This window comes from Myotis lucifugus, unplaced genomic scaffold, assembly GCF_000147115.1.
Source record: "Myotis lucifugus unplaced genomic scaffold, Myoluc2.0 scaffold_38, whole genome shotgun sequence".
Lineage (NCBI taxonomy): Eukaryota > Metazoa > Chordata > Mammalia > Chiroptera > Vespertilionidae > Myotis > Myotis lucifugus.
In genome coordinates this window covers 3791893-3816448 of record NW_005871086.1, presented here as the reverse complement: position 1 = coordinate 3816448, position 24556 = coordinate 3791893, and the positions used below count along the sequence as shown (strand labels likewise).

General features: G+C 41.0%; 1 protein-coding gene across 1 annotated transcript in view; it reads right to left on the bottom strand.

The window, feature by feature from the left end:
• FMN1 (formin 1) overlaps positions 1-24556 on the bottom strand; it is a 287638-nt gene that overhangs the window by 75527 nt on the left and 187555 nt on the right. Inside the window, 1 exon segment of the mRNA XM_023752890.1 lies at positions 23350-23442. Coding sequence (XP_023608658.1) covers positions 23350-23442 — 93 coding nt within the window.

Here is a 24556-nt window from a genome sequence, read left to right as displayed (position 1 = left end):
ACAAATGCTTTATTGTTGTAAAAATATGTGTTAAGATTTATTTCTCTGTACAAGTAGAAAGACAGTCTTCTGTCAAGCTTGGGTCTGAGATGCAAACATGTGGTTGACCAGGATTCATGGGAATGAATGGCTATGGAGCCATTAAAGAACGATGTGATTTGAGTGCTGACTCCTGAGCCCAGAGGTCAGAAGCCTCCTCACTCTACTCTCCCTATTGCACTGGCAAGTTTGTGACCCCAGGGTCACTTCTTATCGCCTGTATCTACTGTCGAAGTGCATGATTGGGCTTATGGTGACATTCAATACTCATTTTCTTCAACCTCTTTGCAATATCTAACACTGCTGATAGCAGCTCCTTGGAATTCTCTTCCTTTAGCTTTAGTGCTTGTACTTTCTTAAGTCTTCTCCCATTTCAGATCTCTTTCTATCTCTTTGGTATACTACCCAACATAGCCCACCTCCACTCTCTTCAGTGCTTTCTTCTTCCTCTGCTCTCTCTCTATTTTCAATCTCATAATAGTGCACCAATCGCTGACTGCTAGGCTCAGGTATTCCTCACCTCTGGACACATGGTTCAGGTATATTCCCTGAATGTTCCAGAGTAAAGTCAAGCTTCTCCGTACATGTTCACCTTCAAGTGTTCACCTTTTCTTTTAGTGGTAATCTATTCCTTCTGTCACTGAAGCTTAGAGTCTTGCTCTCACCTTCAATTCCTACTTAATTACTCTTATTCATCCATCAGCAAACACTTAGTGTGCACCCATTATGTGACAGGCACTGGGCATACATTAGTGAACACAACTGAAGTGTTTTCTGTCTTCATGGAGCTTGTATTCAATCAGATGCTTAAATCCAGGAAACCTACCCTCTATAATGTCACCCATATTCAACTTCTCATATCTTTCCCCATAAAAATGTATTCTACTGCAGATCTTCACCACCTTTTCCGAATATTACTGTATGTCTTCTTAAATGATCACTTAAAGTCATTGTCTTTCCTGCCTCCAGTATCATCTTTTAAAAAATATATATTTTATTGATTTTAGAGAGGAAGGGAGAGGGAGAGAGAGACAGAAACATCTATGATGAGAGAGAATCACTGATCAGCTGCCTTCTGCACGCCCCAACAGGAGATTAAGCCCGCAACCTGGGCATGTTCCCTTGACCAGAACCGAATCCAGGACTTTTCAGTCCACAGGCCAACACTTGATCCACTGAGCCAAACCGGCTAGGGCTCCAGGATCATCTTTTTATTCCACAGGCTTTATCACATGATTTTCCTACTCAAATCTTCCATGATTCCCTATTACATATAGAATAAAATACAAACCTTTTGGCCTAGAATTATAGACTCTTCACAATTTATATATATTTTTCCAGCTCTTACTACTTTTCAAAATTTTCCAACTTTATTTCCTATTACTTGTAGATATATAGAATGGTGAAGCCAGATGTGACCTTTGGGGTCCCAATACCTTCAATTTTATCAATAAAGACAAAGGCCCGGAGAAGTAAAGTGCCAATGGGGTTTGATGGAAGGAAAGCCCAGTGTGGAAAGAAGCACTCAATATAGCATTTAAAGATGGGTAGGACTTAGATAGATGGAAGGCTCCTGATGGATCCAGCTGTAGAGTATCATCGAAAAATTTTTAGTTTTTAGAAGTATATCCTTATGACTTACAAACTGCCTCTACCAGTTGATTCAATCTTCACTGCATTTCTACATTTACTTCTTCTCTGTCTTCCTCATACTCTCCCCAAAGCAATTCTGTGGTTGTGCCAAGAACACAGTTCTATCAGCAGCCTGCCACCTAGTTACTTCCTTATGGGTCTAACACTGGCTGATCAGAAATCAGATCTATGCAAGACAAATGCACTTAGATTGGAGTGGTCAGGAGCACAGCTAGAATTGCCTCACTTCCTGCTTTATCCTTCTGGGTAGCTGGGGCACTGGGTATATAATGCTCCAGCTACAATAAATATATTTACCGTACTTTGTATGTGCTTCATGGAGTCAATTCAATTCCCTTGGAATATTCTTTACATTCCATACATCAATGCTCAGCTCACAATCCACCTTCATTCCTGATTTCTCTTACCTCTGAGTTACATGGTACCTTTTATGCATGTCCTCAAAGGTGCTGTTTTTGTTCATGAATTTGAAAATATTCATAGAGTGCCTACAGACACTGTAAGCAGGGAGTAGAACAGAATTCCTGACTTTGAGAAACATACATTTTATGGGAGCAGACAGAAAACAATGAAATGAATACATGGCATGTCTGATGGAGATAGAGAAGCAGCTACATAAAGCAGGAAAATGGGAAGAGAAGACGAGAGTCTGTAGAGGTGTTATTTTATCAGGGTGTTCTCTTGATATTTCAGCAAGGACCAGAATGAAGCTTGGGAGCAAGGCATGTAGTATCTGGGAAAAGCAGATTCTGACCAGAAGAAGAGCCAGTATACATCCTGCAGTGGGAATTTGCTGAAGAGGCTCAGATATCAGCAGGAAGGCTAAGGATGATGGAGAGAACAAGGCAAGGAAAGGTAAAAATTGAAGACAGTGAGGTCGTTGGAGTCAGAGACTTGTAGGTTATAAGGACTTTCAATTTTATGATGACTGAAATGGAGAGTGTTTGGAATATCTTAAGAAAATTAATAACCCAATCTTACATTAATTTTAAAAGGATTTGAGGGGCAAGGCTAGAGGCAGAAAGACCAGTTAGAAGATATTCCAACAGTACAAGTGAGAAATGATAGCTTGAAATCAGTGTAGTAACAAGGGATATGAAGAAGAATTGTTGATTCTGGATATATTTTTGAAGGAACAGTGATAAGATTTGCTGATGGATTGGTTATGAAGTGAAGATTTAAAAAAATAAAAAAGGTAAGAGTTTCCACAATTTTTGGCTTGAGCATCTTAAAGAACGGCAGTTCCATTTACCAGGGGAAAGCAGATGTGTGAAGGCGAGAGGGTAAAGTGGGGAAGTCAGTTTGGTTTGGGACCCTCCTCAGGGCCTCCCACACAGTAGAGAGCCTAAAAATGCTGAATGAACAACTGATTTAAAAAAAACAACAGTTGTGATGGGTCACAGAGAACTGGATGTGCTCTCTGCTGCTTCCCTGCCCATCAACAGATGCCTGCCCGGGGGAGCAAAATGGGAAAAGGATGACCACTTCCACAGTTGTCATGCTGAAAGGGTCACCGCGTGCTCTTGCCTCATCTATGTGCCATGACACAGGTTCTAGGAGGTGGAAGAGGATGGCTGGGAAAGGAATGAATGCAAGAGGGAAAGGGGTGAGGAAAAAAAACCAGAACCAAAATGACTGGAATGCCATGGGCAACTATAATGATTCCTGAATAAGAATGAATCTGGAGAGCATGTCACAAGAAACCAGAAACATAAGTGGGGGAGGGGGCAGCAGAGAGAAAACAGAAAGCTATGAAAGAAGGCAGAGAAAACGGAGGTAAGAGGGACAAGAAAATTAAAAGCAGAAGGAGAAAAAGAAAAAAAAAACTTGAGGAGGTGAAGCCAACGTCTGAAGAAAGAACAAAGGAAACGCCATGCCATCAGCTTACACTGAGAGCAGGGCCTGGGGTCTGATTTCAGTGCACCTCAAGGAGAGACAAACAGTAAACCCGGGGAGCCCTCCACAGAGCCTCTGGGCATTTTGAATCCAAGAAGAAACCACAGGCCAGGATGAATGCTCAAGCAAACAAACGACAGCCGTCCTGGGGTCGTGAGTGAGCGGACTGCATGTTTGACAGGGCCACGGCGGAGCAGCCCCGGAGACTCCAGCCCAGCCCGGCCCCCATCTGTGTGTACAACACACAGCTGCTTCAACTGAGTGACCTCTCTTGTCAGCATTTGGCTAATTAAGGAAAGATATTACCTACAGATCTCTATGTCTCAGTCCTATTTCCTGCTCATTAAAAAAAAATGGTTTAATGAGAAAAAGAATCAAGGCAAAGAATCTAAATTATTTTCCCCCCAAAGTGAGCTGAGTGGCAGTGGTTGCTGTTGCCAAAAATGCTTGAACAACAGGATTTTGACACGAAGACTGGAATCTAAACAGCATGAAGAAATCTTGAAAGCCAAGCAGCCCCCATTATCTCATGCTTGCAAGACTATAGTCCAAAAGATGAGTGATGAGTCTCCATTTGTGCAAGCAGAGCGGTGGGCCAAGGCCCTGACAGAGCCACTAATTGCCATCCGCTTGTTTACACACCCCAGAGATGGTGACTGGACAAACAGTTCATTTCCCTTGAAATTGGACCAAACTTGGGGAGAGTGGGGGGAGCCTGTTACATGTGATAGAAGAGGAGCAGGCAGAATTCTCCTGGGAATAAGACTCCAGATCAAAGCAGAGACCAGTGAGCTGAGCAAACACGGGTTGAACAGCCAGCTTTCCCTAAGTAGCATTAGGTCCACGGCTTTCTGCATCCTATCCACCTACAGCCTCACTTCCTAAGGTCAGAAGTTTTGTGATATTCAGATACAAGGATCAATGGGGGAGTGTCAACACCAAGCTCACTTCCAAGGCTTCTGCAGCTAAGACAACTGCAGTGAACTTCTTGGCCCTTTTGGACTTCAGTTGACACTTAGCATTTGCTACACTGCACAACTGCTCACCCCTTCAGTGTCCTCATTGTCGCCTAAACTACAATGTGAGCTACTTGAGGACAAGGACTGGAAGCCTCCAGATTCCATGGCAGGACACGACATGTGGAGAGACACCAGCCAAAAAAATGGCCATGGTTGTTAATGACTATTAGCAACTCCTCACACAGCTTATGTATTTTTTCTTTGTCTACATCAGAAGGTTGGTTTCTTGAGATAAGAGATCCAGACTTCTCAGTTACGCCCTTGGCTGACCGTGGAAGTCAGTAATGCCTGGCGCCGATCCGAGTCCTGGAAACAGAACTGAGAGGACTCTCTTGAAGACCTATTTTTCCTCAAAATGAGAATGGGCTTAAAAAATAAAAAGCTATCTCTGTATTGCCCAGCCCACAGTTATTGTGTTAATGTGCAGAAATATAGCCATGAAGTACGAAGCAACAAAAAATGATTACTTCTAGTTATCCAGAACTTACTGTGGGTACACTGATGACTCTACTCAATAGGAGGGAGATCTATGTTGGTAAGTAAACCAAATACATTTCAGGTTTTGCCCTCTGAGCATTTAGGGCACTACATATTAGAAACATAGTAAAGTAGGGTTGATCAAACCTGAGAAGGGACCAATCTGCCCAGGGAGGAGTACCGCACCCTGGAATCAAAACATGGGGTGAATGGCAGCCTGAGGTTGTGAGCAAAACTCAGCAGTTCCAGCCTAGTGCACCCTTCACCGGTAACTTCAGCTTTCCGCTTGTCACTGTGTCCCAGCCCCAGGTGAGTGAACCTGCAGCTCAGGCTCTCCTATTGGAGCAGCTGTGGCAGTGGTGGGGGGTGGGGGGTGGAGGAGACGGGGAGAGAGACAGAGAAAAGCTGGAAAAAGAAGAGATACCTTTTTTTCTGGAGAGAGCTGAGGACTAGGTCAACTTGAGGATTATCATATTCTCAGGAGGAGCTGTGATACCATTTGAAAATCTAGCTGGTGGCAGCTCCATTTTCCCCAGATCAGTAGTAGAAGACTGGGAGCATTTGGTATCAGCACCTTAAAAGACTACTAAGGAGTCAACAGCATGGCTGCAGCCTCTAATCTGTGCAGATAGTTGTGTGCAAATGATGAAAACCACTTTGCTTCAAAAGGAGAGTAGCTGTTTGAAAGGCATTTTAGATCACGTGGGATTCCATGTGCTGTCAAATTACAGGGATCCTGGAGGCTTGGTTAGTTCACTTAGCACGATGGCAAAGGTGGCTGCTTGCGGGGAGAGCAGTCGTCGGGGCAGTAGAGCAAGGCTGGGGATGGCAGGAATAGGGCCCAGGAGGGAGGTGGAATGTACGAGAAAGGTACTGACACAAGAGGAAGTTGGCAGGGTTCACATGGCCCGTCATACAGAGCAGTAAGTGGACGGTAATTCTGGACAACTGGAGTGCTGGATAGGGAATGCGCACAAGTGGTGAAGTCCGGAGCAGCATGAGCAATAGTTGTTTAAAAAGAAAAGATGACTCCTCACTCCACCCCCACTGCCCCCAATCTTTGGAAGACACACACAGACAGGAGTGTCACACAGTACAAAGGTTTGTATTACACAGAAACTGTTGCTCAAAGAGGAACTTACACAGAGGAACAAAATTCAAAAACAAACAAACCACCCCCATTTATCACAGTTGAGCCATCCAGTGGTTTCTCTATCCCTTTGGCCATTACTTCAGATATATTTGCTGGAATATTTTTTCTTCCTTTTCCCTGACAGCTCATTGATCTTAGTGGAGTTTGGATAATCACAGTTTGTGGGAAACAATCTAGGCCACTTTTTTAGCTTGCTGCTCCTTAGATGCTTCTTGGATGTTGTCCATTTAATATTTTTGAGAAAAAAATTACATATAGACACACACACACACACACACACACACACACACACACACGATATTCTATAATCTCAGAGTAAATGTAGTGTGTCCCTGAAAAGAAGTTACATAAATCCAAGGGAACAACGTCATTATTTTAAATTAAGACACGTGGTATTTCAAATCAATCCACCTGGAACATGTAATCAAAACTCATGAACTTTTATATAGATTCCAGATTCTGATTTCTTATCTATATTTCCAGGAACAGAAAACTGGTAGATAAACTAGCAATTGAAAAACAATTATTTTCAATGCTATATAGAAGTAGCTCTTACATCTATACATTCTATCAACCCTCCCTTGGCCCCATCCCAACCAGAAAGCATTTTAAAGTGTATCTATACAAAGTGCAATTGGTGAGATCTATTTTCTCTGTTATTCAGCAGCTCATAGTTAAGACTTTCAGCTACAACAATCCTGATAAACACAGAAAGAGCTCTTATAAGTACAAAGGATATATCCTGATTCCACACGACCAGGCTGCTGTAGCTAAGAAGAGTCTTCAGAAATCTGCTTTTAAATCATTCCTCTGGTGGGAATGCAGACTGGTGCAGCCATTATTAAAAACAGTGTAGAGTTTCCTAAAACAATTAAATATGGAACTGCCATTTGATCCAGTGATCCCACTTCTAGGAATATATCCTAAGAAACCCAAAGCACCAATCAGAAAGAATGTATGTATCCCTATGTTCATAGTGGCACAATTTACAATAGTGAAGATCTGGAAACAACCCAAGTGCCCATCAGTAGATGAGTGGATAAAAAAAGCTGTGGTACATTTATACAATGGAATATATGCAGCGGTAAAAAAAGAGAAAGGATGTCTTATCCTTTGAGACAGCATGAAGGAACCTGAAGAGTATTATGCTAAGCAAAATAAGCCAGTCAGAGAAAGACAAGTATCACATAATCTCACTCATATGTGGAATCTAATGAACAAAACAGATCCAGAGACAAAGAAGCATGGAAAAGAAGGCAGAATCTCAGAGGAAAGGTGGGGAAGATAGTTGGGCAGGAAGAGATCAACCAAAGAACTTGTATGTCTATATGCATACCCCATGGACATGGACAATAGGGTGGTGAAGGCCTAGGGCAGGGCAGTCTAGAAGAGGTCAACGGGAGGGACCTATTTATGCAATGCTCTCAACAATAAAGATTTAAACAACAACAACAACAAAACCCCCCCAAAAAACAACAACATTCCTTGCCCTCTTGGGGGTGGGGGAAGCCCTCAATTCTATGATTCATATTAAAGTAAAATGCTTTTCTGACAGTGGAGCACAGCTTGGTCCTCAGCTCCTCAAGGCAAGCATTACTAACCTGGCCATTGAAGGACCAGACAGCAGGTCAGAACCCACTGAAAAGGCACTCAGAACTTATGGGTTTTTGAGTGGACAGTTTTATTAAAGGCCAGACTACAGAAAGGAAACATTCCTAATTTGTCAAATTTCTGATAATTTCATCATTTGAAAGTTGTAAAAATAGTAAAATCCAGACCTTAAATCAGTTATTTATACTGACAAGAAGAATGTTTGTGGCAGCTTAAACTTACATTTTTCTCTCATGCTGGTGTTGGTAAAGTTGACTTGTGTGCTTTTTTTTCTTCACACCGAACCATATTTAAAACGAGAAGATTATAAGGTTATTTGAGGCCATTTGTCCCCGGAAAAGGAGGGAAGTATGTCTTCATCATGTCTCCTGCACGAAGTGTGAGTTGTTAGGGGTCCAACTCCAAGGAGAATCTCTTGAAAGGAATGGAGTAGAAACCGCAGCAAATGGGACTTTATATTAAGTCCCAGAAAAAATCTCCTGGCTGATGCTTGGTTCTCCTGTGCTAAGGTAGGGTGGATTTGTGAGGCTACTCTTTTTGAGGTGTTTCTTTCCATGTAGAAACAGACAAATAAGGACTTTTCTTTAGAGAGAGATTGAGGAGAATGATGAAAACTCATTCCCTGGAAATACTCTCTGTCTTGAAGAAGTTACAAGGACCAGAGCAAACACATTTGCTATTTATCTGATCCCTAAAGACAACATGGACCCCACTGCCTAGGGCAAGCACTCATGATCAGCTTCGCAAATCTTGATGGACTAAGTCAGGTAAAGCCAGGACCTACAAGTTAAGAGTCTAGATATTAACTGAGGAACAATCAGTTATGCCCTGTGGTAGGTTGCCTCCAGATGGCCACCATCAATCTTTCCTTCCCTGTACATATGCCCTGCTCTCCACTGAGAGGTAGTGTGTTCCTCCACTCTCTTGAAACTTGACTGGCATGTGACTTCTTTGACCAAAAGTGACACCACGTTTTATCTCTAGCCTTTAAGAGGATTAGAAGTTTCTGCTTCCTTTTGTGGAGGGGTGGGGGTGGCATTTCCTCTGGAAAGAGGCAGCCATTGGTAAGAAATCTAATACCCCACATCCACCATGCTGTGGGGAAGCCCAAGCCATGTGGAGAGACTACACAGATTAGGAGATGCCCAGCCAGGATGTGTATATGTGTACCAAGAAGTTTTCAGACAATTCCAAATCCAGCCACCTTCTGACTCCAACCTCTTGGAAAACCCAGTTGAGTCTAGTTGACCCATAGAACCGTAAGAGATAGTAATAAATTGTTGTTTCAATAACTAAATTGGTTATGTAGCAACATATACCAGAATATACCCTAGGGATTCCTGATACCAACAGGCTATAATCTTTACTGGCAAATAAAAATCCCAGGGGCAAAGACTGTGTTCATCTTGCTCATTATTGTATCAATAGCAAGTAGCACAATCTCTAGAACATAGTAAGACCTGAATTAACATGTAATGAATAGTTTGAGCAGCTAGATCTGTGCTAATATGGCAAAAGAAGGACCCATGGTCAACAAATATCTTAGATGGAACTAAATCTGACTTTGCTTAAGTAATGTAAGTCACACCAAAGTACAAGGGAACATAAGAGGAGGGTAAAGGAAGGCAGAGAACAAATATGTATGCCTATTATTATGTTAGGTAGTATACTGGGTGACTGACATATGCCAGCTGATTTGATTATCAAAACAACCTTATGGTATTGGTGTGATTATCTCTTATCTTTGAGATGAGAGAACTTAGCCTTGTTTAGATGAAGTAAATTTCCCAAGGTCAGACTGTTAGGAAAGGGATTTGAACTCAGGTTTGTGTAATTCTGAAGCCAGCCCTCTTTTCACCAGAATCTCCCAGGAGACCTCAACAGAAACACTAAGGAAACAATTTGAAAGAGACACAAAACCCATCCCTTGAATCTTACCCAGGACTATGGAGTTCCATCAATTGTGGTCAACATGTTGGAACCTATTTCACCACATGAAGCTCAGACAAACTACAATTAATGCCATAGCCATGACTACAAACTGGGAACCAACACCAGAGGAAGCTTCAGTTTAAGAAAGCAGATGATCACGCACATAATATTATGTTAGCAATTAGGCTTAATCCTAGAATCATGAAACTGAAGGAAAGATATTAAGGAAAGAATATAGTGCCCTCCTGGGAAGAATAACAATTTCAAACAGATTTTTTGTGTGTGGATTTCTGCATTACCAAATTGAATATATTACACTCCTCTAGAATTATTATGATTTCTCACTCCACATTTAATTTATTTCAGCAAGAAACTGGGATGATGCGATGAGCTCAGTAGGCAGATGGTTTGTTCATTTCAATGAATAATTTGAATGTCAACAAGTCAGTAGATGCTGGGAGGAGAGGGAAAGTGGTAAATAACAAAGGTCCTCATGCCAAGCTTTGAGGTGGAGCGAGGATGTGCTACCAAGGACTGGCACTTTAAGAAGCCAAGCACTCAGATTTTGCTAAGTTTATGAAAGGTTGTCTGTGAACTGACATTGCGTATTTCCTATAGTGAAAAAACCATTCATTGCTTATCCCTGTTGAAAAAGGTTGTGATCTGCTCAAATACACTTTTTTTAAAAAAAAATTTTCAGGAGAGAAATAGTGGTGATCAAGCAAAACTTAAATATAAACACTGGTAGAGAAAGGTAGCTATATTTCTTTTCAATCCAAAAGATTAATTCAAGGATTAAGGAATTGACCACATTCTCTGTTTTCAGCCTGCAACCTTTCAAAAGTCTCATCATTCTCCGACCTGCAGGGAAGCAGAGCTTGTATGTTCTAGTTAACAGTTATCAAGGAGAGTTAGAGTCGTTTACTCTAGTGGTGTTTACTGTCATTTCTAATCACTTTAAGTCAGAAAAGGCGCGCTGACTGTGGGTCCCAAGGATCATGTGTTTGCAGTTCAACTCAGCAGCCACTAGGTGGTAATATTGTTGATTTGGGTAGCCATGACATGAGATCCATAAGGCATGCCTCCTTTAAAGGAATTATGTAAACACTTTCTCTCATTAAGATGTAACTATAGAAATAAAAATTACACTTCAAAATAAAAGGTTTTAATGGTGGAAGAACACAATGCTTTAGAAGAGCTCCATGCATATCTGCCTACCTGCTTTTTACTCTAATTACATATATGATGATCTACAAATTATAACAAGAAGGCAGCTTCAGGTCCCAGGGAAATCCAGCTTATATGAATTGCATTTGGCTTACTTTTAAGGGAGATGAACAAGATGAACATGATTTTCTAAGATCTTTCACTGTAATTATTTATTATCTGCCATTTGAATTTGGAACTAGAGCTATTCACAGGAAAGGAACACTTCTGTGATTGACTCTCTGAGCTCCACCCTCTACACCATCTGATAAGACTGTGATAAAATGACTGAGACTATAGCAGCAGCCAGCTACTGACATCTAGTGCCAGGCTCCATGCTCAGTGCTCCGCGAACATTGTCTCCTCCAGCCCTGGCCTCCTACTGGTGCTGCCGCAATTCTCCTAAAGCAAAATGAACTCAGCAGAAGCAACAGACTTGTACTATTTGAAAGAATAAAGAGGTCTTTCCAGAGTTGGACATTATCTGCAAAACCACGTATTATATAATACGTATCCTGCGAAATGACTCCCAGAAGGCAGTATAGGTGTTAAGTTCTTCCAGCATGAAGAAGAGAATAACTGAGTAATTCAAAGAGAAGTCATGTGGTACCAACTGCAATCAATCACTGATTAAAACCTTGATGATAGCTGTAAAGAATCCAAAGAGGAAATGATGGCTGAGCCAATGATTATATGAAGCAATTTATCATGAAAACAACTCTTATGCAAGAATTCGGAGCTCAATACTGACTCCATAAAAACACTTAGCTACTTGTCACCACAGTTATTTCCAAAGTATAAATGAAACTTTTCCGTTGTTACTGTTGGGGAAGGTGGTACAGTCTCCATCAGGACTCTAGGAATGGGAGTCCCTGGGGTTAAGCTGTGGTGGATAGGTGTGCTAGTCTCACATTTTTCTTGTTTAGATAGTGGAAGTAAAACTTTCTAGTTACCCACAAGGCCTTGGGACACAGAGAAAAATAAGTGATTGTCCAAGTTACCAGAATGGCATAGTACCAACACTGAGATTGAGATCACACTGACCTTGCAGAAGTTACTGAAATCCTCAGACTCAGTTTCCTCATCTAGAAAATTAGGAATGACAAAATAAGCTTTAAAGGATTGCTGCAAAGATTAAATGACACACTGTGCATCAACTGTTGAAGTCGGGAGGCATCCTCCCAACTCCCTGTCTGAACTGAAAACTCAAGGGAAATTTTCAACCCATTGGTATTTCTCATGGAGGGTGACGATGAGGTAATAATTGTGCACTAATTATCAATGGTTTATATAGTTCATACAATGGTTTTACATATATATTTTGTCTCATTTAATATTCATAATGACACTATGCAGTAGATATTCCCATAATCGTTTTATAGACAAGAAAATAAAAACCTGCCCAAAGTCACATAAGAAGTTACAGTGGGGAAGCTAGAGTTCAAACCCAGGTCTCCTAACTTCAAGTACAATGCTTTTTCTGCTACATTCAGAATGCTTAAAAAGTAAAAACAAACAAACAAACAAAAACCCCCAACCCCTATTTAACCTAAAAGTATACAGCAGTTGTAACAGGAAGATTAAATAATGCAATTATGGCTCAGTATCAGGAATGAAACTTCAGAAGTTCCTAAAACCCTGCTTCTGGGGAACATACCTTAGTCTACTTCTAGTTTTTCCAAAACAAGCCAGTGAAATACGGAAAGAGAAATTCACAAATGGATGACTTTCTATACATAGAAAGGAAGAGCCTGCCTCACTTGGCTTCATCCCGTCCTTCTACCTGGGGATGTTTCTACTCCTCAGAAAGGAGTTACAATAACTGAGTAATTCAAAGAGAAGTCATGTGATACCAACTGCAATCAATCACTGATTAAAACCTCGATGATAGCTGTAAAGAATCCAAAAAGGAGATGATGATGTACGTGTGTGTGTGCATGACTGTGTATGCACACACATGCTGGCAGGGCTCCACTGCCTAGAGCAGTTGTGGAGGGGTGTTGAGAAAGAGGACCATAATGAAAGAAAGCAAGGTCCTAGCTCATTGATCTGGCTCTTCATTCACAAGAAAAGGAAAATACAAGAGGCCCTTAAATTTCCTTCTGTGATCCAGTCCAACCCCCAAAGGAGGGAAAGAGTTTGTGAATGAGCACATTTAACTTCCAGTCCCTTGGAAATTGAACATAAAGGGCTAGATTCAGTAGCTGAAGGGACTCCAATTGGTATCACAATGGGGAAGTCTGAAAAGGAGGCAGTCTTGAGAAGAAAAAAAAATGCAAAAATTTAAATTTTGGGGTTAGGGGGAAAGCAAGTTGTTTAAAAAATATTTTAAGTTTTTTGAAGAGGTTCACATTAATTAAAAGTTTTATGAAAAGTCTGCATACCACCAGTGAAATACCAGCCCTAGATTAGTTTCTTATTTGTCCTCAGAGATTTTCATTAAGTAGTATCCATTTTTCCCTTCTTCTTTAATATACCCACTCTTCTGACTCTTGCTTTTTTCCACTTACAATACATCTTAGAAATTCTTCCCTGTCAATATATAAAGACTACACTCATTCTTTTCTCTTTTTAAAAACAGATGCTTAGTATTCCATCATATGGAAGCACCATAATTTGATAATTCCATTATTGACAATCACTTAGGTTGTCTCCAATCTCTTGCTGTTACAAACAATGTGACAATAAGTAACATGATACATAAATCACTTTGCATGTGGGAGCATAAATAAAGGTATGCATTTAGAAGTAGAATTGCCAAGTCAAAGGCATATGCATTTGTAACTTTAATAGATATTGCTAATGCTAAATTGACCTCCATACAGATTGTAACAATTCACATGCAATATAAAAAGTAAAGTTTACCCTACTGCATTATCAAACTTTTGTAATTTTGCCAATATTATAGATGAAAACTGAAATTTCAATGTAATTTATTTTGTACTTCTATTTTGAGATATGCTTTTTAAACATATTAAAAGATGCTTTTTAAACATATTATTTGTTTCTATTGGATGTTGGTCTTTTTAAAAATGATGTCCATGAGGTCTTATGTATTAGGTAGATTTTGTTTATGATATGAGTTATAAATTTGGGACTGTGACATATTTATTTTTTATTATATAAAGTGATGTTACTTAATGTTTTATTGAGTTTTTAAATGAAGAATGGATATTGAATTTTGTCAAGTGTCTTTTAAAAAATCTAAAGAGATGTTTACATCTAAAGGTCTGAATTCTCTTGTTAGGGCTATTAATAGTGATGAATTATATTAACAGACATCCTAATATCACATTATATTATCCTTAAGTTCTGGGAATAAACTCCATTTGGTTGTGAAATGTACTTTTTATTTCATTTTTTAAAAATATATTTTATTGATTTTTTACAGATAGGAAGGGAGAGGAATAGAGAGTTAGAAACATTGATGAGAGAGAAACATTGATCAGCTGCCTCCTGCACACCCCCTACTGGGGATGTGCCTGCAACCAAGGTACATGCCCTTGACTGGAATCAAACCTGGGACCCTTCAGTCTGCAGGCTGATGCTCTATCCACTGAGCAAAACTGGTGAGGGCTGTAATTTTTATTTAAAAAATTTGAAACTACAATGAGTTCAATCTGGGGTCGGGGTACATATAAGAGGCAGCTGATTGATGTTTCTCATATTGATGTTTTTTTCTCTCTCCCTCTCCCTTCCTCTCTCTCTCTTAAATCAACAAAAAAGCATATCCTCAGTTGAGAATTAAAAGAAAAATAAACTACAGTGAGACTGACCTGTAGGTTTTTTGGTTTTTTTTGGAGGGGGGAGGACTACCTTTTCCAGGTATTTATGTCAGATTATACAAACATAAAAATAATTTAGGCATTTTTGTTCTTTTTGCCAAACTTTTCATTGGAGAGAATAAAAAAGAGAACTAGAGTTATTCAATAGACAATTTATTGGATATTTGTCCAAAAAGAAAAATTGAGTAAATTAAAGATAAAAAGGGAGGGGGGTTGGAGGAGAAACAAGAGAACAGAGATGGGGATAGAGAAAACTGGTTACTGTGTGTGTGTGTGTGTGTGTGTGTGTGTGTGTGAGATGTGCTTTTTACAGAAATTTCTGGAGGAAAAAACAAATAAAAGCAACTGATTCAAACTAACTCTTTCTGATAAGAGTCTACATAATAAACCTCTGATAAGACAGCTTTCTCCATCTTCCAAGATTACTCCTCTGTTACTTCAGTGACCAAGAGATCGCAACAGATTATCTTAATTCTTGGCCATCTGATGTGATTTGAAGCCATCCCTGCTGGCACTTTTGTTGAGTAGTAGTGAGGAATACAAGAATCCCGTTTGGCCCATACAGAGTGTTCATTCCTGCAGCCACAGTCCTTCCTTCCACAAGCTCTTTAAAGAATGTAAGAATTACTTCCTCTCCTAGGTCACACTGTCCAGATCACTTGAACATGATGACTCAGATGGTTTTCTTCCTACATTTTGGGGGTTGAAGAGATTACTTAATAGCCTGCTTTTATTCTACAGTTTAGGGCAGTGATGGTGAATCTATGACACGCGTGTCAGAGGTGACACGCGAACTCATTTTTTTGGTTGATTTTTCTTTGTTAAATGGCATTTAAATATATAAAATAAATATCAAAAATATAAGTCTTTGTTTTACTATGGTTGCAAATATCAAAAAATTTCTATATGTGACACGGCACCAGAGTTAAGTTAGGGTTTTTCAAAATGCTGACACACCGAGCTCAAAAGGTTCACCATCACTGGTTTAGAGGTTTAGTTATGGTCTTTGTCAATCTAATCTGAGCTAACTATTTATTAAGAATGGATTGTAGCCCTAGCCGGTTTGGCTCAGTGGATGGGGCGTTGGCCTGCGGACTCAGGGGTCCCAGGTTCGATTCTGGTCGGGGGCATGTGCCTTGGTTTCGGGTGCATGCCCAGTGGGGAGTGTGCAGGAGGCAGCTGATTGATGTTTCTCTCTCATCGATGTTTCTGACTCTCTGTCCCTCTCCCTTCCTCTCTGTAAAAAAAAAAAAAAAAAAAAGAATGGATTGTAGCCTGGCCGATGTGGCTCATCCACCTATGAACCAGGAGGTCACAGGTCACAATTCGATTCCTGGTCAGGGCACATACCTGGGTTGCAGGCTAAATCCCCAATAGGGGGCATACAAGAGGCAGCCGATCAATGATTCTCTCTCATCATTGATATTTCTCTCTCTCTCTCCCTCTCTGAAATCAATTATATGTAAGGATTGTAAGCATATCTGTAACATTGATGAATGGATTGTAAGCATATCTATAACATAGATGTTTTGATATTCAGACATGCATTATAGACCAAAAAATGCATCTCACATGCATTATAGACCAAAAAATGCATCTCACCAGATTCTGGCATGATTTCCCAATTCTAAAAGAATCTAAGTAGGAAAATCACAAAGTAAAACAAATATCCTCCAGGAACTTTGAAAGACTCAGGCTGTTTGTTCACTAATTTAGCAAATAATTATTAACACCTTTCATGGGCCAAGGCTGAACCTTGGTTATTTGGGATGAGAAATGTAGGATACATAGGCCTAGTACCAGCTTTCATGGGGTATTCGGCCATTGAGATCATTCTTTTTGCATTCAATGTGGGAAATCAGAGTTCTTGTTTTATTTGTTTTTAGTTTTGTAAATTTATTTACTTTTTACTAGAAAATAGTTTCTTGACATTTAAAATATCTCTAATCTCAGCTGTTCAAAGAACCTTACAGGATAGTTTGATTAACCAGGATCAGCATGGCTCATTCAAATTCGTTTTGATTTGGTTCCATCCATGGATGCCACATAAAATTAATGGAGACTGAGATAAGGCCAAGTGTAGGAGAGGGCTGGTATTAGCACCAGTTTAGGTTTCAGCCCTCCCTGCCAAAGCCATAAATACAAATGACCAATTTAACAGCATGAAAAGACCACCTACAAGATCTATACCTGGGACCTAATCAGTTGCTCTGCGCCTTCTTTCAATTACAGGATCCCTGCCACGTTTATGGGGACGTTTAATGTGAGCATCACATTTTTGAAGGCCATATCATTATGAGCATGTTTGATCTGAGGGTGGGAAAACATGCGCTCACATAATGCCTGCACAGAGCTCCTCTGTGCTGAGCTGTAAACTGGTGTCAACAAGAGCCTACTGTGGAAGAGGAAAACCCTGTAAGGAAAAGGGCTCAGATGCTGTTGAGATTGCCACTCGTGAAAAGTGGTGCCATTAAAACTGCTTTCGGTTCTGCGCAGGAAATGAAATTATTAAGAACAAGTACCCCAGTTTTGTCGAATAATACTATTTAAGGGCATTTTTAGTACGGAATGATGATAAAAGACAAGGATAAACACATCGCTTCCACTTGTGTGTGGAAACAGGATATGATTTACAGAAGAAAAATTAAATCATCATGATTGTTAGAGCTGAATTGCAGCTCATGTAAAAGTTAGTCTGACCATGAATCAACTGAGTCACAACGTCTGTATGCGACTTCTCAGGCATAAAGAACGCAATTGCTTAAGACTTCATGAGTGATAAGACCCTTAAATAGAAAAGTAGCCACTTCCTGCCAAATTTCCAAATATTATGAAAGTATGGAAGTATCTTTTCTCAATTATAGTCATTACTAGAGGCCCAGCGCACAAAATCGTGCACGGGTAGGGTCCCTAGGCCTAGCCTGCGATCTGGGCCATCTTCCGCCCGCTCGCCAGTCCCCAGTCCTGCCCTGCTGCCACCCACCCAGTTCCCTGTGGTTCCCCGTTCGCCATGCTGTGAGCTGCGGGCGGGGCAGAGGGATTGAGAGGTGGTTAATGCACCTCATAGTAACTGGTTGAGTGGTTGTTCCAGTCGTTATGCCGTTATAGTCCTGGGCTTTTATTATATAGGATATTCCATCCTATGCTCAGATACTCTTGAGGAACTTCTCATTCTACACGCTTTCTTTGTGTTATCTTATTCATGCCTGCTACCCTCTAAAGTCTCACTCAGTGCTCTCCCATGAGTCCAACATCTCTACCTCTGTGTCTCATATGTATATGAAATCAAAATGTCCAAATTTATGGCACTGTTTCCCATCCCAAATCTGGTCCTCCTCATCAGTATCCAGCCAGTTATTCAAGCAAGAAAAAGGAATTATCCTTTTCTCCCACCATTTTTTTCTGGAAGTTTTTGTACTGCCAATGAGTTATCTAGTCCTATAACTACTAAAAGCTTTATGAATGTCCCTTCCTTTCTCATTTTTACTGTGATTGCTTTTGCTCAAGTTCTTACTATCATTTTCCTAGACTACTGTTCAGAAGAGCTTGATGGACTGGCTTCCAGTCTTTTACTGTCCCAAGTATTCCTTATATTGCTCTTATGTATTTTTAACAACAAAAAAGCAATATGATCCCACATACCAAAACGAAAAAAGCCCAAGGTGACCATGTCACCCCCACACATGCTATTTTTCAAAGGCTCTCTGTTGCTTGTAAGACAAAGTTTGCATTCTTTAGCAAGTCATAGTGTGACTCTCCTCTCCCTTTTGGTCTTGTGTTCTTCCCATGTGCCCTATAATCTAGCTACACCAAGTCAATTGCCATTCACCAAACATGTCATGTCTTTATCCTGAGATTTGTAGTGTTTTCCTCTGCCTGGAACACCCTTCAGAATTTGTCGGCTGAGAATTCCTCATCCTCAATTTATTCATCTGTACAACAGGAAGATAATAGTGTTTACTTCAGAGGGTTGTCATGAGGACTAATAGGAAAGAAGATCTCCCATAGTGTCTGGCATACAGAAGCACTCACCAAATGTTAGCTTGGTTATCATTGTCATTGTGGAAAGTCTTCCCTGACTTACCTAGAAGTGTTAGGCATTCCTCCTCTCTAATTCTATATGTTTAATTAATCATGTTACATCAACTTCAAAATTGACAAAATTTTCATATTTTAGCACTTATGATATTACAATACATCATACAATCTATGACACATCGAGGTTTAATTGCCAGCAATTTTTCTTTCTTAGTAATACTTGTAATAATGTTTCTTACAATGAATGGCATATTAGATGAGATACTATACTTAAACTATATGATAACTGCCACTAAAATTTTATTATTGAGGGTGAATAATGCATACTTATTTATGCATGGAAAACCCTATATTTTCTATGAGTCAGTGAAATATCAACATAAGAAAAAGGACTACTAGTTAGAACTTCATAGAAGCAAAAAAAGAAAAGAAAAAATTCCATTTGTATATCCTGCAACTTGGCCAAGCCCCACTCACTCCTGAATTACAGAGGAGTAGTCAGGTGAAGCTGCATGCTGGCATATTTTTCAGTTAAGCACCCCATCTGAGAGCCACACGATGGCCCGACCCAGAGTAAAAATGGGGAGGGGCTAGCTTATGAAACTGCATTCCCATAACCTAGGATTCACAATGGAGAAGGTAGAATAAAAAAGTGAAGAGGAGAGTGAAAGAATGAGATGAGAAAGGTCAAGGGACCATGTCTTCTAGACTGGCACTTTCCAATAGAAATATAATGTGAGCCACATATAGAATTTTAAGTTTTTGATGGCCATGCTTAAAAACTAAAAGAAACAGGTAAATTAATACTAGCATTTTATGTTTTTAACCCAATATATTTAAAATATTATAATTTTATCATATCACCAACCCAAGAATCAGAAATGAAATGTTTTATTTTTGCATCAAGTCTTCAAAATCTGCTATGTGTTTTAGCCTTACACACATCTTAAATTGGATTAGCCTCATTTTCATTGCTCAACAGCTGCATGTAGCTAGAGCCTGCCATGTGTATTGGACAGTACAATTCTACATTGATTTTGACCAACTCAATTAAGTAATGAGATAACAGTAACAGGCTGTTTCAAGAGTGGCTCTTTTCAGCACAAAATACTATACATGTTTTAAGATTCGTGCCGTATTTAGTTATATATTTTAAAATTTTTTATAGGATGGTAATTTTCCTTTAGAATCTTTTTGTGCTTTGTTTTGGCTGATTTTGTTTTAACTATGATTTGAGGTTATTCTTAATGTCCTTCCCATATCCCCTGCATTATGTTGGTTAAAGAAGAGCTGACTCCTTTATTCAATTAGATCTTTCCCCAACAAGACAGTCCTTGGGAGAATGGCAAGAAATGTATGATTCATCTCAATATTCCCAGAATTTATCGCAGTCCCTAATGGATAGCAAACTCTGAGTAATCATCTTTGAGTACACAACGAAAGGTGGATGAAGATAGACGGTAGTGGTTTTCACGCTGGGCTGCACACTGGAATCATCTAGGGGGTAAAAATGCTGAGGCCTGGCCCCACCCCTAGAGAAGTTGCTGGTAGGTCTAGAGTTTGGCTCGGATGCCAACATTTAAAAAATTTCTCCCAGGTGATTCTAGTGTGCAGCCAGGGTTGAGAACCACTTTTCTAGGGTTTTCTTAGAACATCATTCTGTGGCCATATCCTTACCTCTCTGACATAAGGCCCACTTTGCCTCAAGTCAAGTTTCCTCTCAGAACAGGCCAGATGTTTCTTGAGAAACCTAGTAGAAAAGACACTAACACAGAACCCCAAAAGGAATTTGCAAATTCCTTTTCCAAGGCACCAAAGAAGATATTCAAGGGTCTAAATCTTTTTATATTTATCTTTTTCTAACAAAAAAATAAATAAAATTCACAATTTAAGTTTTAAGATTCAAGCTGGCTTAAGGAGAAAAAAGTAAGGCCACTACAGCACATAGGCAGATAATACCCAGATACAAATATTACAGAATATTCCAGAAATTGAATAATAGCAATTAAAAATAAAAATGGAATCTAAGTACACAAGAGCCTAATTTCAAGTGAAGTCCATACATGTCAAAAGCAGAAGTTCTTAATTGGGGGTCAGCAAAGGGAAGTATTTCATGTTTTTCTTCAGCCCCTTGAGGTTATATTTGCATAGTCATAAAGCAATACATCTACTTTGATAAGTCACAAGACAAATAAGTGTTAGTATCACTGTTTGCTCTCATGGCACTTTGCCTGACAACATTACTTCCATCAATCTAAGGTTTAGCAGTGTTCCAGGGAGAGCTCTGACGTCCACTTCAGCACAAACACGCTCTCACCTGGGAGGAGGGGGAAGCGATATCTGCACTAAGGGAGCAGCGGAAATAGAGCTCCTCTGAATCATGGACTGAGTTTCCCTGCCAACCCCCAAGGTGGTCTGTCCATACTATATGGATTCACCCTGTAATGGTCTTTCTTGATGGTGTGGTATCATGTGACCTTATTAACAAACTAGAGGCCTAGTGCACAGATTCATGCATGGGTGGGGTTCAGCTGGCCAGGCCCCAATCAGGGTGGGTCGGGGCTGGGCCTGTCTGGAGGAAGAGATGGTGGGAGGTTGGCTGACCGGCCCGCCCAGATCGGGACCCAATCAGGGCCCCTGATCAGGGCCGGGCTGGTTGTAGGAAGGGGCTTCAGGCAATTGGTTAGCAGGCCCTGCCCCCAATTGGGGTTGGGGGGCTGATTGGGGGTGGGGCCAGCCATGGGGAGGGGCTGTGGGTGGTGGGGCGGCCGGCCCCGCCCCTGAATGGGGTGGGTGGGGGTGCCAATCAGGGGCCAGCGGCCTGGGGGAGGACCCATGGGTGGTTGGCCAGCTGGCCCTGCCCCTGATTGGGGTGGGGGGGCCGATCTGGGGTGGGGCTGGGTGGGGGAAGGGGCTGCAGGAGATTGGCTGGCTAGCCCCGGCCCCTATTGGGGTGGGGGGGGGCAATCAGAAGTGGGGCTGGCCCAGTGGAGGGGCTGAAGGCCAATCAGGGTGGTGGGGGCCCATCGGGGGCGTGGCTGGCTGGAGGGAGGACTGCAGGAGGTTGGCTGGACAGCCCCACCCTCTATTGGGATGGGGGTGTGATCAGGGGTGGGACAGCCAGGAGGAGGGGCTGCAGGAGGTTGGCTGCCCAGCCCTCCCCCTATTGTGGTGGGGGGGTGAGATCAGGGGCGGGCCAGCAGGGAGGAGGGGCTGCAGGCCTATTGTGGTGGGGCGGGCTGATCCGGGTTGTGGCTGGTGGGGGTGAGGGGGGCGGGATGAAGGGAGAGGGTGTTTGGCTGGCAGGCCCCACTCTTGATTGGGGTGGGAGAGTCCAATCAGGAGCAGGCTGGCAGGGGGGAGGGGCCACGAGGTTGGCCATCGGCCCCACCCCCTGATCGGGCTGGTTCACTGGCCACAGTGGGCGTCATAGTGACTGGTCATTATGGCCGTTATGGTAGCTGCCTTTTTATATATATAGATAGAAACAGCACATTGATATATCCCCAAATGTCCCTACATGCATTTCCTCTGGCTTTCTAGCAAACACAAAAGCTACCTCTAACTCTACCACACTTATTTTTTTTCCTTATTGAAATGTAATTGGCATATAACATTATATTAGTTTCAGGTGTACAACATAATGGTTCAATAAATGTATATATTGTGAAATGATCATCATAACAAGACTAGTCAATATCCATTACCACACAGTTATAATTTTTTTTTCTGGAAATGAGAACTATTAAGATCTACTCAGCAACTTTCAAATACAATAAAGTAGTATTAACTATAGTTACCATGATGTATATTACATTCCTGGGGCTTACTGGAAGTTATGCCCCACACTTATTTTTGTTTCACATCTTAAGCTGAATTTGAGAAATTAGAATAGGAAATATCCAAAATGCATTAAACTTCCACATTCACTAAAAATGATCAACAAAAATTCCCTATTCCTGCCAAAATCATGGAGGAAGAAGCACAACTCAATAAGCTTTCTAAATAAGTACTGGGTTTTGTGCCTATCACTCCCGTCTACCAACCCCAAAGGGCTGATGGGGGTCAAGTGATTGGATGTGTGACATTCACCTGGCCCCAATTTTCTTTCCTGAAAAGTAATGGAAAATTTACAATACAAGCTCCCAAATTGCTACACTCATAAAACCAGGAAGATAATCACCATCCACCTGCCCAGGCTGACTGTGAATCTGAAATGCATGACTGCATACACTTGGCATGGACATTGTTTGTCAGTTAATATGTTCTAAGAATCCTCTTGGGTTCCATGAAGAGACAAAGACAAAGTCTTCTTCCCAAAGTTTACAAAAACAAAAGTAATGTTAAAATTTACAACATGAAGACAGATTTGAAAGATGATATGAAAATTATAGGACAACTCCATATACGTTTAGTGTGTAACCACCATGGGAAGATGGACTCATGGAATCATTGAAGCTGTCGTTGGTCAGCCAGGATGCATGGGGCAGGGGACCCCAGAGAAAACTTGTGGAATGAAGGATGTTTCGGGGTTTCCTACCTTTCTGGAAGAACTCCTCTAGTTTGTCCTTGAAAGGCTGGAGGTACTGCTTTGGAGACTCCTTGCACACCACTGCCATCTGTTTCTCACTTGCTGTGAAGAGAAGTTTGGAATTAGACTTCCTAAGAACATGCTGATTTTGTGCTCTGAGCTATGCACTTGGGGATTGTGTGAAATCCTTATTGATCACTGTTTATCCAAATTCAAGGGGGTGGGGTGGGGAAGGAGCAAAAACAGTAACAACAGGAACAAAAGTAATTAGCTCACTCTACATCTTTCTTCAGGAACTGGCAAATGCATCTTCAATTTTCCTTTTAGAGATGCTGCAAAACCCCTGGCTTGGGACAGGTGAAGTGCTCTGCTTTTGGTCTCTCAAAAATAGATAAAAAAAACTACTGAAGGACTGAGGGCCCCAATCCTTTTCAGATCATACTCCAAAAGTAGAGTTTGAAATTGATTTTACAGAAGTTCTCAGGCATTCCAGTTACCTTGAACCACCAAACTGGCTATTCCTCAGGATGACACCCATATCCCAGCATGAGAACTAAATCCAGATAGGGAGAACCGCGTCTCTTTTCATGCTTCCCATTCACCTACCCTTCTCATTTACATTCTGCTAACACATGTGAAATCATTTTGTGACTTATGTCCCTAGATTCCAAATTCTTAGAGAGGAAATGATCGTTAGTGGAAATAAAAATCTGATAAATTCTTGGAATCAAGCATCCCACCATCCCCAAATGAGGACTTGGGTGGGTGTTATCCAGTATTCTGGCTTCAGGGAAATGGAATCTTGTCTTTCATAACAGATGAAGAAGAATTTTGATCTCTTTCAGGAGAAGAGATGGACAGAGAGAGAAAAGGGTAGCAAGAGAGAAGAACAATTGATTTGGACAAGGATGGCCTCTGGGGCATCTCCACTGCTTCAGCAAAGCCTCCTGACCTCACAGTGTTTGCTGTGAGTGAATGTGTGAACACCAAATGAGGGGCTTACCTTTACACTGAGTTTAGAACTAGGCAGAACAAACATACCTCACAGGGAGGCAGAGGCGCCTCCTCCTATGCATCCCTCTAATGCTCTTTCCTTCAAATCTTGTGAATAGTTTTATTTTTCTACAGAGATTGGATTTTGACATAAGTTATTCTTAGCTAATAGGCAACAGGTTGGTTTCTAGCCCTACAATGTGTGTGTATATATATATATATA